This window comes from Hemitrygon akajei, chromosome 14 (genome assembly GCF_048418815.1).
Source record: "Hemitrygon akajei chromosome 14, sHemAka1.3, whole genome shotgun sequence".
Taxonomy (NCBI): domain Eukaryota; kingdom Metazoa; phylum Chordata; class Chondrichthyes; order Myliobatiformes; family Dasyatidae; genus Hemitrygon; species Hemitrygon akajei.
The window spans coordinates 42,720,142-42,734,219 of NC_133137.1; the positions used below are offsets into that span (position 1 = coordinate 42,720,142).

General features: G+C 45.8%; 1 protein-coding gene across 3 annotated transcripts in view; it reads left to right on the plus strand.

The window, feature by feature from the left end:
• The first annotated feature begins 2,030 nt into the window (after positions 1-2,030).
• Positions 2,031-14,078, plus strand: part of LOC140738530 (histidine ammonia-lyase) — an 80,807-nt gene continuing 68,759 nt past the window's right edge. For 2 of the 3 annotated variants that reach the window (XM_073065916.1, XM_073065917.1), the window contains exons 1-6: positions 2,619-2,920; positions 3,135-3,195; positions 3,960-3,987; positions 11,091-11,165; positions 11,252-11,324; positions 12,053-12,119. In XM_073065916.1, coding sequence (XP_072922017.1) covers positions 2,683-2,920; positions 3,135-3,195; positions 3,960-3,987; positions 11,091-11,165; positions 11,252-11,324; positions 12,053-12,119 — 542 coding nt within the window. In that variant the 5' untranslated portion in view covers positions 2,619-2,682. Of the gene's footprint in view, positions 2,255-2,618; positions 2,921-3,134; positions 3,196-3,959; positions 3,988-11,090; positions 11,166-11,251; positions 11,325-12,052; positions 12,120-14,078 lie in introns of those variants that run through there. The other variant, XM_073065919.1, reaches the window with a different exon arrangement.

Sequence of the window (14,078 nt, forward strand, 5' to 3'; positions counted from 1 at the left end):
AGGTTTCTGGGTGTCAGTATCTCAGAGGATCCACCCTGGGCCCATCATGTTAATGCAATCACAATGAGCCATGCCACAGGCTTCATTTCATTAGAAATTTGAGATGATTTAGTACATCATGAAAGGTTCTTGAGAAGTTCTATAGAGCCCTGGTGGAATGGTGGAAAGTATTCTGACAGGTTGCATCACTGCTTAGTATGGAGGCTCCAGTGCATAGAATTGCAGGAAGCTGCAGAGGGTTGTGGGCTCAGCCAGTTCCATCAGAGGCATGACCCTCCCCACACTGGCAGTGCCTCAGGAAGTTAGCATCCATCATAAGGTCTATCACCATCTGCGACATTCCCTCTTCCCACTACCACCATCGAGGAGGAGTCGCACACTCAACAATTCAGTCATAGCCTCTTCCCTGCCACGATAAGATTTCTGAATGGTTCATGAATACTATTTCACTATTCCTTTTTTGTTTCTTTATTTTGTAAATTAAATGTCTATGCCATGAAACAACAAATTTATAAGATTGCCTGTATTTGTCACGTGTACATCGGAACAGTGAAATGTATTGTTTATGTCAACGAACAACACAATCAGTGGATATGCTGGGGGCAGCTCGCAAGTGTTGCTATGCTTCTGGCACCAGCATAGCATGCCCACAACTTATTAATCCTTACTTCTTTGGAATGTGGGAGGAAACCAGACCACCCAGAGGAAACCCACAGACAAACTCCTTACGGATGTGTGGCAGGAATCAGAGCATGATTCTACTGAACCATGAGGCGGCATGGTGGTGTTGTGGTTAGCACAATGCTTTACAGTATCAGTGCCCTGGGTTCAATTCCCGCTGCTGTCTGTAAGGAGTTTGTTCATTCTCCCCGGTGTCTGTGTGGGTTTCCTCTGGGTGCTCTGGTTTCCTCCCACAGTCCAAAGAGACATGGGTTGGTAGGTTAACTGGTCATTGTAAATTTTCTCATGATGACGCAATGTTCTGCCGCTGGTGCTTAGAGCCGCAGTGAAGGTCTGTCCTTGGCCATCTTCTCTATTGTGCCCTGGTGTGGTCAGGGTCCTCATTTCTGGTACCAAGTTGTCTTTGGTCTCCAACATTTCCTCCGCCCTTCAGCAGTCTAATGGAGTACTATCTTGATGATGGAGTTGGCCTCTTTTATCGTCACATGCTGACCCACTTCCAATGTTTCCTCATGATGATTGTGGCCATGTCCTCTAGATTACACTGAAGGAGTAGGGCGTGGTTGGAGATCTTTCTTGGCCAGAAAATATGGTGGAACCTCCAGAGGTTCATGGTGTAGAAGGATGATGGCTTGGCAAAGTCGTTTTCTGTCAGCATTCTGACTGGTACAAGAGTGTGGACAGAACACAGCTCTGGTACAGATTCACTGGGGTTGCTGGGAGGGGCAGATTGAAGGGCTGGAAGGGCCTATTCTGCTCTGTATCTCAATAAAAATTACATAAATTAATAATAACCCAGAGTAAAGCTTATGCTAGCAACTATGGGACCATGCCATGGCATGTGAAACATATGATATACCAGACAGTGAGAATAAGCCTGATTCTAATTCTAAAATAAATTTCTTATTTTATTATATTTTCTTCATTAAGAGTTGGGCATTGATGCATCTGTGAATGAAATTAAGTAACATTTGGAAGTACAGCCAACACCTCCGCGACTAACGGGCGTAACTTCCACGTTGGGATACATGGAATGAGAACTTTCCCAGTGACACAGTCCCCAGGCGGAGTTCCTTGATGAGCACTGTTCTCACTGGAATGACACTATGAAGCAAATCCCAGCACATTGCCATTCCACAGAGGCCCGGCCTCCACCCTCAAACTGTTTCTACACCGTAGGCAGTTCCGACTAACCCCCACTCTGTTATAAACCGGTTTCTTGGGCAGTGGAATAGACGTGACCCGGTAATCCATTCCTATTTGTTGAGGCGGTGGCAATAAGGAGCTGATTTAGTGCGCGTCCAGTTACAAGCTGAAGCTCACTGCCTGAGGCGAGGCATTGTACCAATCCAAGCCTTTCGAGGGGATTTGGAATTGGCCAGCGGGTGGAGAGCCGGGTTGTTCCCTCAAATCGCCTCAATAGCCCCTTTCTACACCAAAACCAGTTTATTTTTCCAAAGTGTCCCTGGAGAGGAGGACGCTCACTGCCCGCGTCATCAGCGCCTTAACACATTGTATCAGCGAGAGTGCGGGCAACGGCAACAGGACAGCCGGAGCAGAGCCGAATCAGAGGGTGGGTAGGACGCTGTCCGGGGCTCTGCAAAGGGTGGGAGTGGTGGAATAAACGGTAGGGGGTGTGGGACGAGAGAATACCCCTATGGACAAGGGTCAAGGACAGTGGGAATCGAGCGGGTCTTTGCAGGCGGGAACTTACGGCTCCGACCCTGGAGTGAAGGGCGGGACAGGGAGGAGAGGAGAACGGAGGGGAGGGACGGTGTAGGACAGTTGGATTGGGGGACTTTGTGGGTGGGAACAGCAGCTACGGAGTGGGATGGGGGGGGACGTGTGGTGGGGTGCGTGGGCGGGTCAGCCGCCGTGGGCTGGAAGGGAGGGACAGGGTAGGGGCAAGGGGTGGTGGAGGGGTGGGGAGATCTGTGGGCGGGCACAGCTAACGGGGCCTTGGCCAGGGTCACAGTGGCAGAGGGCGAAGGCGGTGCGGCCATGTCCCGTTACACGGTGCATGTGCGCGACGAGTGGCTGACGGTACCTTGCCGAGACGGGGCAGCCAGTGTGGGTTGGCTCGGCCGGGAGGCACTCCGTCGCTATACTAAGAATAAGCCAGGCAGCGTCTCCCTGAGTGGAGCAGGCTTCGTGGTGCGACGGTGCCGGGAGCTTGCACTGCTCGATCTCGACGATGCGCTGGCAGACGTACTGGAGAACAACGAGTTCGTGGAAGTGGGTGAGGAGCTCGTCATACTCCTATACCCCAAACACTCCGTGCCGGACCCCGGTTCCTCCCGATCCAAGTTCTGACCGCGGAAGCTCGAAATTTCAGCCATCCCGACTTCCCACCATGAGGTCTCCAGTCCCAACACCTCCCCATCTTCTGGAGACTTAACCATGAATCCCGAACTAGACCCTCGCTAACCACCGCCTGTTTCTCTCCACCCCAGTGCTGGAGGACGATGCTGTGTCTCCTGAGTTCAGCCAGTGGCAGCCCGCCGCCGTGCATCCGTATCCTTGGTCAAGAGGTGTCCTATACCCTCTGTCGGTTCTGAGCACTGTGTCGGGGGTGGGGTGTGTATTGGTCCGGATCGGTGGGAGGGGGGTGTAGTGAAGATTGCGTTTCGGACCAGCATGAGATTAGGTGACTTTCTGTTTGAAGTAATGTTACCGAATATCCAGTCAATGTTCCCTCTAATTTGTAAGAACCAGTGTGCGCAAAAATCTTGTGCTGCGCATTTTTTTTTGCCCCGTGACAACATGTGCGCAATGAATAATTTCTTCTTTAAAAACAGCATAAATAAGCCACTTCTAAAAGCTGCAGACAGGTCATCGCAAACTCCACGTTATCAACATCGTCCGCATTAGAAACAGTAAAAGGAAAAGTGATTGTGTACGATCGCGAAATATGCCAACGAGGTAGCGGGTGCGCTCGTAGCAAAAGGTGTGTGGCACACGCGTGTGTGTGTGGGGGGGGGGGCACACGTTAGAAGGAACATTGCTTGCTGTGAATTGATGGAGTCCCCAGGTCTCCCCAGCAAAAGCCAGCGAGTTTTTGGAGGTGGAACTGCTGGTGACTGTGGTCCCTGTATTCATTCAATGTGATTTTTGCCTCAAGATAACGGTGTTCACCAGAGCCACCTACCTTTGAACACTAATCTAAACTGTAGTAGCTCCGGTTTGGTCCATTCTACGCTGAAGTAAATATTTGCAGATCTTTGGACTGTAAACAAAAATCTTAAACAGAACGAAATGCCTTAACCAACTGCTCCCAGCTCCGCTAACTATCGGGAGCCCGATGAGGTAAACTTGCGGTTACTCTTGTAGCTTTGATTTACCCGTGCTCTTCTCAAAACAGCCTGCATTTGGGAGAGGATTCAATTAGTGGTGTTGAAGCTTGAATGTGTGTGAGACAATAGCAGGTAAAACAGATATTTCGGCAGTGACACAACGCACAGATCCTGTCTCCCAGTGAAGCTTTGACATGGAAATTTGCTAGAAGACTGTTGGGGGTGGGGGGTGGGGGTTGATCAGATTCAAGGAACAAAGAATTCTGACAAAAATAACTGCTGTTGTGGGAAAGCTTAGAATTGTAGAAATTTATAATAGACAATAGGTGCAGAAGTAGACCATTCGGCCCTTCGAGCCTGCACTGCCATTCTGAGATCATGGCTGATCATCTACTATCAATACCCTGTTCCTGCCTTGTCCCCATATCCCTTGATTCCCCTATCCATAAGATCCCTATCTAGCTCCTTCTTGAAAGCATCCAGAGAATTGGCCTCCACTGCCTTCCAAGGCAGTGCATTCCAGACCCCCACAACTCTCTGGGAGAAGAAGTTTTTCCTTAACTCTGTCCTAAATGACCTACCCCTTATTCTCAAACCATGCCCTCTGGTACTGGACTCTCCCAGCATCTGGAACATATTTCCTGCCTCTATCTTGTCCAATCCCTTAATAATCTTACATGTTGCAATTTGATCCCCTCTCAATCTCCTTAATTCCAGCGTGTCCAAGCCCAGTCTCTCTAACCTCTCTGCGTAAGACAGTCCAGACATCCCAGGAATTAACCTCGTGAATCTACGCTGCACTTCCTCTACAGCCAGGATGTCCTTCCTTAACCCTGGAGACCAAAACTGTACACAATACTCCAGGTGTGGTCTCACCAGGGCCCTGTACAAATGCAAAAGGATTTCCTTGCTCTTGGACTCAATTCCCTTTGTAATAAAGGCCAACATTCCATTAGCCTTCCTCACTGCCTGCTGCACTTGCTCATTCACCTTCAGTGACTGATGAACAAGGACTCCTAGATCTCTTTGTATTTCTCCCTTACCTAACTTTACACGTTCAGATAATAATCGGCCTTCCTGTTCTTACTCCCAAAGTGGATAACCTCACACTTATTCACATTAAACGTCATCTGCCAAGTATCTGCCCACTCACTCAGCCTATCCAAGTCACCCTGAATTCTCCTAAAATCCTCATCACATGTCACACTGCCACCCAGCTTAGTATCATCAGCAAACTTGCTGATGTTATTCTCAATGCCTTCATCTAAATCGTTGATGTAAATTGTAAACAGCTGTGGTCCCAATACCGAGCCCTGTGGCACCCCACTAGTCACCACCTGCCATTCCGAGAAACACCCATTCACCGCTACCCTTTGCTTTCTATCTGCCAACCAGTTTTCTATCCATGTCAATATCTTCCCCCCAATGCCATGAGCTCTGATTTTACCCACCAATCTCCTATGTGGGACCTTATCAAATGCCTTCTGAAAATCGAGGTAGACTACATCCACTGGATCTCCCTTGTCTAACTTCCTGGTTACATCCTCGAAAAACTCCAATAGATTAGTCAAGCATGATTTGCCCTTGGTAAATCCATGCTGGCTCGGCCCAATCCTATCACTGCTATCTAGATATGCCACTATTTCATCTTTAATAATGGACTCTAGCATCTTCCCCACTACTGATGTTAGGCTGACAGGATGATAGTTCTCTGTTTTCTCCCTCCCTCCTTTCTTAAAAAGCGGGATAACATTAGCCATTCTTCAATCCTCAGGAACTGATCCTGAATCTAAGGAACATTGGAAAATGATTACCAATGCATCCGCAATTTCCAGAGCCACCTCCTTTAGTACCCTAGGATGTAGACCATTTGGACCTGGGGATTTGTTAGCCTTCAGTCCCATCAGTCTACTCATCACCGTTTCCTTCCTAATGTCAATCTGTTTCATTTCCTCTGTTACCCTATGTCCTTGGCCCATCCATACATCTGGGAGATTGCTTGTGTCTTCCCTAGTGAAGACAGATCTAAAGTACTTATTAAATTCTTCTGCCATTTCTCTGTTTCCCATAACAATTTCACCCAATTCATTCTTCAAGGGCCCAACATTGTTCTTAACTATCTTCTTTCTCTTCACATACCTTAAACAGCTTTTGCTATCCTCCTTTATATTCCTGGCTAGCTTGCGTTCGTACCTCATTTTTTCTCCCCGTATTGTCTTTTTAGTTAAGTTCTGTTGTTCCTTAAAAATTTCCCAATCATCTGTCTTCCCACTCACCTTAGCTCTGTCATACTTTTTTTTTTAATGCTATGCAATCTCTGACTTCCTTTGTCAACCACTGTGGCCCCTTTCGCCCCTTTGAATCCTTCCTTCTCCGGGGGATGAACTGATTTTGCACCTTGTGCATTATTCCCAAGAATACCTGCCATTGCTGTTCCACTGTCTTTTCTGCTAGGCTATCCCTCCAGTCAACTTTGGCCAGCTCCTCCCTCATGGCTCCATAGTCTCCTTTGTTCAACTGCAACACTGACACCTCTGATCTGCCCTTATCCTTCTCAAATTGCAGATAAAAACATCATATTATGGTCACTACCTCTTAATGGCTCCTTTACTTCAAGATCACTTATCAAATCCTGTTCATTACACAACACTACATCCAGAATAGCCTTGTCCCTGGTCGGCTCTCGTACAAGCTGTTCCAAGAATGCATCCCGTAGGCACTCTACAAACTCCCTATCCTGGGGTCCAGCACCAACCTGATTCTCCCAGTTCACCTGCATGTTGAAATCCCCCATAACTACTGCAACATTACCTTTGCCACATGCCAATGTTAACTCCCTATTCAACTTGCACCCAATATCCATGCTACTGTTTGGTGGCCTGTAGAGAACACCCATTTGGGTCCTTTTGCCCTTACTGTTCCTCAGTTCTATCCACACAGACTCTACTTCTCCTGATCCTATGTCCCCCCTTGCAAAGGACTGAATCTCATTCCTCACCAACAGGGCCACCCCACCCCCTTTGCCCACATTTCTGTCCCTACAATAGCACGTATATCCTTGTACATTCATTTCCCAGGTCTGATCTCCCTGCAGCCATGTCTCCGTTATCCCAACAACATCATAGTTACCCATTCGCACCTGAGCTTCAAGCTCATCCGCCTTATTTCTGACACTTCGTGCATTCAGATATAGAATTTTTAGCCCATTTCTCCTCTCTCTGTTTAAATTGCTGCCTATTGTGCTTAACCCAGCTCCCCGAACTCCCATTGGGCTATACGCCCCTTGAATTTTGTTGTCCTTCCTAAATTTACTTACTCTTTCTGCACATTTAACTCCATGTTCCGTCAGACCATCCCTCTGTACATGTGTCCTCCTTATCACTTGTTCCGCCTGACCTTTTTCTACTACACACTTAATATTCCGGAACCGTTTACGGCACACGTTCCACATGTTCCAAGGTTCCTCTGTACATGATGCTTCTATGTCTGCATAGAATGTGCAGTTAGTTATTAATGAATATGATATAGTTGGGATCACAGAGACGTGGCTCCAGGGTGACCAAGGATGGGAGCTCAACATCCAGGGATATTCAATATTCAGGAGGGATAGACAGGAAAGAAAAGGAGGTGGGGTAGCATTGCTGGTTAGAGAGGAGATTAACGCAATAGAAAGGAAGGACATTAGCCTGGAGGATGTGGAATCGATATGGGTAGAGCTGCATAACACTAAGGGGCAGAAAACACTGGTGGGAGTTGTGTACAGGCCACCTAACAGTAGTAGTGAGGTTGGGGATGGCATTAAACAGGAAATTAGAAATGCGTGCAATAAAGGAACAGTAGTTATAATGGGTGACTTTAATCTACATATAGATTGGGTGAAGCAAATTGGTAAGGGTGCTGAGGAAGAGGTTTTCTTGGAATGTATGCGGGATGGTTTTCTGAACCAACATGTCGAGGAACCAACTAGAGAGCAAGCCATTCTAGATTGGGTATTGAGCAATGAGGAAGGGTTAGTTAGCAATCTTGTCGTGCGATGCCCCTTGGGTAAGAGTGACCATAATATGGTGGAATTCTTCATTAAGATGGAGAGTGACATAGTTAATTCAGAAACAAAGGTTCTGAACTTAAAGAAGGATAACTGAAGGTATGAGACGTGAATTAGCTAAAATAGACAGGCAAATGATACTTAAAGGGTTGACGGTGGATATGCAATGCAAGCATTTAAAGATCGCATGGATGAACTACAACAATTGTTCATCCCAGTTTGGCAAAAGAATAAACCAGGGAAGGTAGTGCACCCGTGGCTGACAAGGGAAATTAGGGATAGTATCAGGTCCAAAGAAGAAACATATAAATTAGCAAAAAAAAGCGGCACACCTGAGGACTGGGAGAAAATCAGAGACCAGCAGAGGAGGACAAAGGGCTTAATTAGGAAAGGGAAAAAAGATTATGAGAGAAAGCTGACAGGAAACATAAAAACTGACTGTAAAAGCTTTTATAGATACGTGAAAAGAAAAAGATTGGTCAAGACAAATGTAGGTCCCTTACAGTCAGAAACAGGTGAATTGATCATAGGGAACAAGGACATGGCAGACCAATTGAATAACTACTTTGGTTCTGTCTTCACTAAGGAGGACATAAATAATCTTCCGGAAATAGTAAGGGACCGAGGGTCTAGTGAGATGGAGGAACTGAGGGAAATACATGTTAGTAGGGAAGTGGTGTTAGGTAAATTGAAGGGATTAAAGGCAGATAAATCCCCAGGGCCAGATGGTCTGCATCCCAGAGTGCTTAAGGAAGTAGCCCAAGAAATAGTGGATGCATTAGTGATAATTTTTCAAAACTCCTTAGATTCTGGATTAGTTCCTGAGGATTGGAGGGTGACTAATGTAACCCCATTTTTTAAAAAAGGAGGGAGAGAAAAACCGGGGAATTATAGACCGGTTAGTCTGACCTCGGTGGTGGGGAAATGCTAGAGTCGGTTATCAAAGATGTGATAACAGCACATTTGGAAAGAGGTAAAATCATCGGACAAAGTCAACATGGATTTGTGAAAGGAAAATCATGTCTGACGAATCTTATAGAATTTTTTGAAGATGTAACTAGTAGAGTGGATAGGGGAGAGCCAGTGGATGTGGTATATTTAGATTTTCAAAAGGCTTTTGACAAGGTCCCACACAGGAGATTAGTGTGCAAACTTAAAGCACATGGTATTGGGGGTATGGTATTGATGTGGATAGAGAATTGGTTGGCAGACAGGAAACAAAGAGTGGGAGTAAACAGGACCTTTTCAGAATGGCAGGCAGTGACTAGTGGGGTACCGCAAGGCTCAGTGCTGGGACCCCAGTTGTTTACAATATATATTAATGATTTAGACGAGGGAATTAAATGCAGCATCTCCAAGTTTGCGGATGACACGAAGCTGGGCGGCGGTGTTAGCTGTGAGGAGGATGCTAAGAGGATGCAGGGTGACTTGGATAGGTTAGGTGAGTGGGCAAATTCATGGCAGATGCAATTTAATGTGGATAAATGTGAGGTTATCCACTTTGGTTGCAAGAACAGGAAAACAGATTATTATCTGAACGGTGGCCGATTAGGAAAAGGGGAGGTGCAACGAGACCTGGGTGTCATTGTACACCAGTCATTGAAGGTGGGCATGCAGGTACAGCAGGCAGTGAAAAAGGCAAATGGTATGTTGGCATTCATAGCAAAAGGATTTGAGTACAGGAGCAGGGAGGTTCTACTGCAGTTGTACAAGGCCTTGGTGAGACCGCACCTAGAGTATTGTGTGCAGTTTTTTGGTCCCCTAATCTGAGGAAAGACATTCTTGCCATAGAGGGAGTACAAAGAAGGTTCACCAGATTGATTGCTGGGATGACAAGACTTTCATATGAAGAAAGACTGGATCGACTAGGCTTATACTCACTGGAATTTAGAAGATTGAGGAGGGATCTTATTGAAACGTATAAACTTCTAAAGGGATTGGACAGGCTAGATGCAGGAAGATTGTTTCCGATGTTGGGGAAGTCCAGAACAAGGGGTCACAGTTTAAGGATAAAGGGGAAGCCTTTTAGGACCGAGATGAGGAAAAACTTCTTCACACAGAGAGTGGTGAATCTGTGGAATTCTCTGCCACAGGAAACAGTTGAGGCCGGTTCATTGGCTATATTTAAGAGGAAGTTAGATATGGCCCTTGTGGCTAAAGGGATCAGGGGGTATGGAGAGAAAGCAGGTACAGGGTTCTGAGTTGGATGATCAGCCATGATCATACTGAATGGCAGTGCAGGCTCGAAGGGCCGAATGGCCTACTCCTGCACCTATTTTCTATGTTTCTATGCATCACCTCACACTTGCCTGGATTAAACTACATCTACCACTGCTCCACCCAACTTCCCAGCTGTATTATTAGACAGGCTTCTTTGCAATCTATTACCTCACAAATATCCTGTTCTTTGTAGACTTAGTGATCACACTATCTGCATTCTTCTTTATACAGTATAAAGGTCTCAGCACCAATACATGTGGTAAACCCCTTGTTATAGGCTTTCAGTCAGAAAACACTCATCCATCACCACCGTCTAGTCATCAGCCAATTTTGGATCCATTTCACCAGCACAACTCAGATACCTCATGCCTATCCTGTGGATCAACCAACCAAGTTGGTTTACTGAAGTCCACCTCTATGCTCTGCCTTAACCAATTTTCTTAGTTAACTCCTAACTCAGTGCATTTGTGATCTGATCTGCTCTGCACAAAACCATTCTGACTCCTAATCAATGCTAGTCTTTCTATGTGAACATAAGCCCTATCCCTCTGACTTCTGAACCATTTCCCTCCACTGATGTAGGACTCACTGATCAGTACTTATTCCTGCTGCCCTTCTTGAACAACACTATCCTGCAAGAGCATACAATGCACATTATTTTCTATAAACAGGTTCTAAAATTCTTCTCATATATTGATGAAAATTTGAAATGGCAGATGTTGAGCCGATTTTTGTGATTCGGTGTATGAAAGTTCACTGGAGGTTGTACCATTAACCTGTCATGAAAGTGAGCTGCTGGTATGTTTGTAGTTTGCTAATCAAATAAACTAAAGGAAAATGCAATCTTTCAGTGTATTTATGTAGATGGAAATCATTTAACAATTGAAGAACTAGTTCGTTTGGGAAGAGGACTTTACAAGATCAAGGTAATTGTGTTTGTGATACCTGATTGCAGGATTCATGTTTAACCACACAATGAATGACAGACTCCACTGTTTCTCCCTCATCCCAGCTCACTGCAGAAGCTGAAGAGAAAATCAAACAGTCAAGATTACTTCTGGAAAATATTGTGAAAGAAAATAAAGGTAAGTCAAAAAGAAAAGAAAGACAAGCTGCATGAGATGAGATCTAGTAAAATATGGGTCATTTGGAAAACCCTGGATGTCCACTCATTGGCCACTTTATTAGGTAGGTGGAACCTGGTGTGGTCTTCTGCTGCTGTAGCCCAGCCACTTCAAGGTTTGATGTATTGTGTGTTCAGAGATGCTCTTCTGCCCACCACTGTCGTAAGGTGTGGTTGTTTGAGTTACTGTTGCTTTCCTGTCAGCTTGGGCCAGTCGGACCTGTTTCCTCTGACCTGTCTCATCAATAAGGCATTTTTGCCCACAGACCTGCCATTCACTGGCTGAATTTTTTCACACCGTTCTGTGTAAAATCCGGAGACTGTTGTGTGTGAAAATCCCAGGAATCAGCAGTTTCTGAGATACTCAAACCACTCCATCATTCCACACTCGAAGTCACATTTTTTCCCCATTCTGATGTTTGGTCTGACAACAACAGAACCTGCTGATCATGTCTGCATGCTTTTATGTATTGAGTTGCTGCCACATGATTCCCCAATTAGATATTTACACTAACAAGCAGCTGTACCTAATAAAATGGCCACAGTGTGTATATCCTGTAAATTATATTCATGACCAACTTCTGTGACAAGTTCTCTTCTCAACCCTTGCATGTTCCCTAAAAGTGATGTTACAGGTTATAGCAGCTGAGGCATGAAGGGAAAATATCTGTACACTTCTTTGTCTTTCAGTTGTGTACGGAATAACAACTGGCTTTGGGAAATTTGCTCGGACTGTTATCCCACACAGTAAGCTCAAGTAAGTTCTTCCTTATAATTTGAACAATATCCTTGTTGATTCCCAGTAGTTTATATGGATTCGCGTCTTCATGTTTTAGCATTCTGCAGCAGTTTTAGTTTGGTGTGTCTGCTGACGGACTGGTAGCTTGGGAGCAATATGCATTTTACTCCCCTCCCCCCCCCCCCACCAATTCCCTTCCCCAGTCTCTGTTCGAGTTGCTGGAATTTGGCAGTAAAGTGATAGGGTTCACTCCTGAGCTCAGACCGCTGTCCACAAGATCTGATTTCTTCCCAGCTGATGGCTCAGCCTTGTCCCCCCATGTCCTTAGGAATTCCAAGCCTAAAATGACATTGGAACTTTTCTTCCTCCACCTTTTTGTCTATTTCTTTGGCCAAAAGTCCTTATTCCTTTCTCACATCTCCAGAATTTCCAGTCTACCTAGGCCCTTCCTCAGGGATTGTACCTTCATTGATTGCTAATGTGTCCCACCATTACATCATTGCCAACAAGACATTAATCATCTGGATTGTCCCAGTCCCCTTTTCCAATGTTGGTTGCCAGCAGGCAACAGCTGAAAGATGTCATTGACTGCCAGAGGTCGGGCTCACTGAGCGGCCAGTCAGTGGAAGGGAGGCGCAAGATACTGGAATCTGGAGCAACAGATAATCTTCAGAAAGGACTCAGCCGATTGAGTTGGTGAGAGGAAAGAAATTGTTGAAGTTTCAGGTTGAAACCCAGCATCAAGACCTGATCAGAGCCCTTTCCTCCTGCAGATATTGCTCGACCTGCTTAGTTCCTCCAGCAGTTTGTTGTATCTCGTGGAGGCATTCCAAACTAGGAAGAGAAAAACTATTGTCTGCTAATTTTAACATCTACAAACCATGAGGCAAAGATTGCATTCAACACAGGAGAAGACCTTTCGGCCAATCAAACTTGCTGTACTATTCAACAACATCAACTCTTCTTCTAAGACAGTTCCCTACAGCATGCAGTTCCTCAATCTTTCAAATATTTAGCTTTCTCCACCTTAAATACATTAAAAGATTCATCCTTCAGCATCTGAGGTAGCAAATTTACTCTCCGTCTTCTAATTACCCCACTTTTAAATGACCTGCCCTTTGTTATTTTTCCTCCTCTTCCTAGACTCCCCGCTTTGGTCTTCTGCCTGCTCTGGATCTTGTCATTATTAACTGCTGACGAGGCATCAACCATCTTGACTTTATCACTCCTCGCTCCCAAATCTAACCTCACTCCTTCTGAATGCACTTCTTTGCACTCTCTCCATACTAATCCCAACCTCACCTTCTAAACCGCAAATGGGAGTGGGGTGCTGTAGTAGTTTGGCGAACTGACCTCTACCTTGCTGAGGCCAGTCGACAACTCTCAGACACTCCTCTTATTTACCCCTCGAACAGAACCCCACTAAGGAGCACCAGACCATTGCCACCTGCACCTCCACCAACCTTATTGACTCTAGAGATCTCCCACCCACTGCCACCAACCTCATAGTTCCCTTGCTGCACCTCCAGTTTCTTCCTCTTACCCAGGATCCACAAACCCACTTGTCCAGGTAGACCCATTGTTTCTGCATGTTCCTGCCCCACCAAACTCATATCTGTATATCTTGACTCTGTTTTGTCCCCCGGTTCAGTCCCTTCCTGTCTACATCCATGACAATTCACATGCTCTGGATCTTTTCAATGATTTCAGGTTCTCTGGCCCCAGTCATTGCATTTTCATCATGGACGTCCAGTCCCTATACACCTCCATACTCATTCAACAAGACCTTAAAGCTTTGCTCTTCTTTTTTGGACACCAGACCCAACCAGTTCCCCTCCACCACCACTCTCCTCCGTCGGGTGGAACTTGTCCTCACTCTCAATAATTTCTCCTTCGGCTCCTTCCACTTCCTTCAAACAAGAGGTGTAGCCATGGGCACTCACATGGGTCCCAGCTATGCCTACCTTTTTGTTGGCT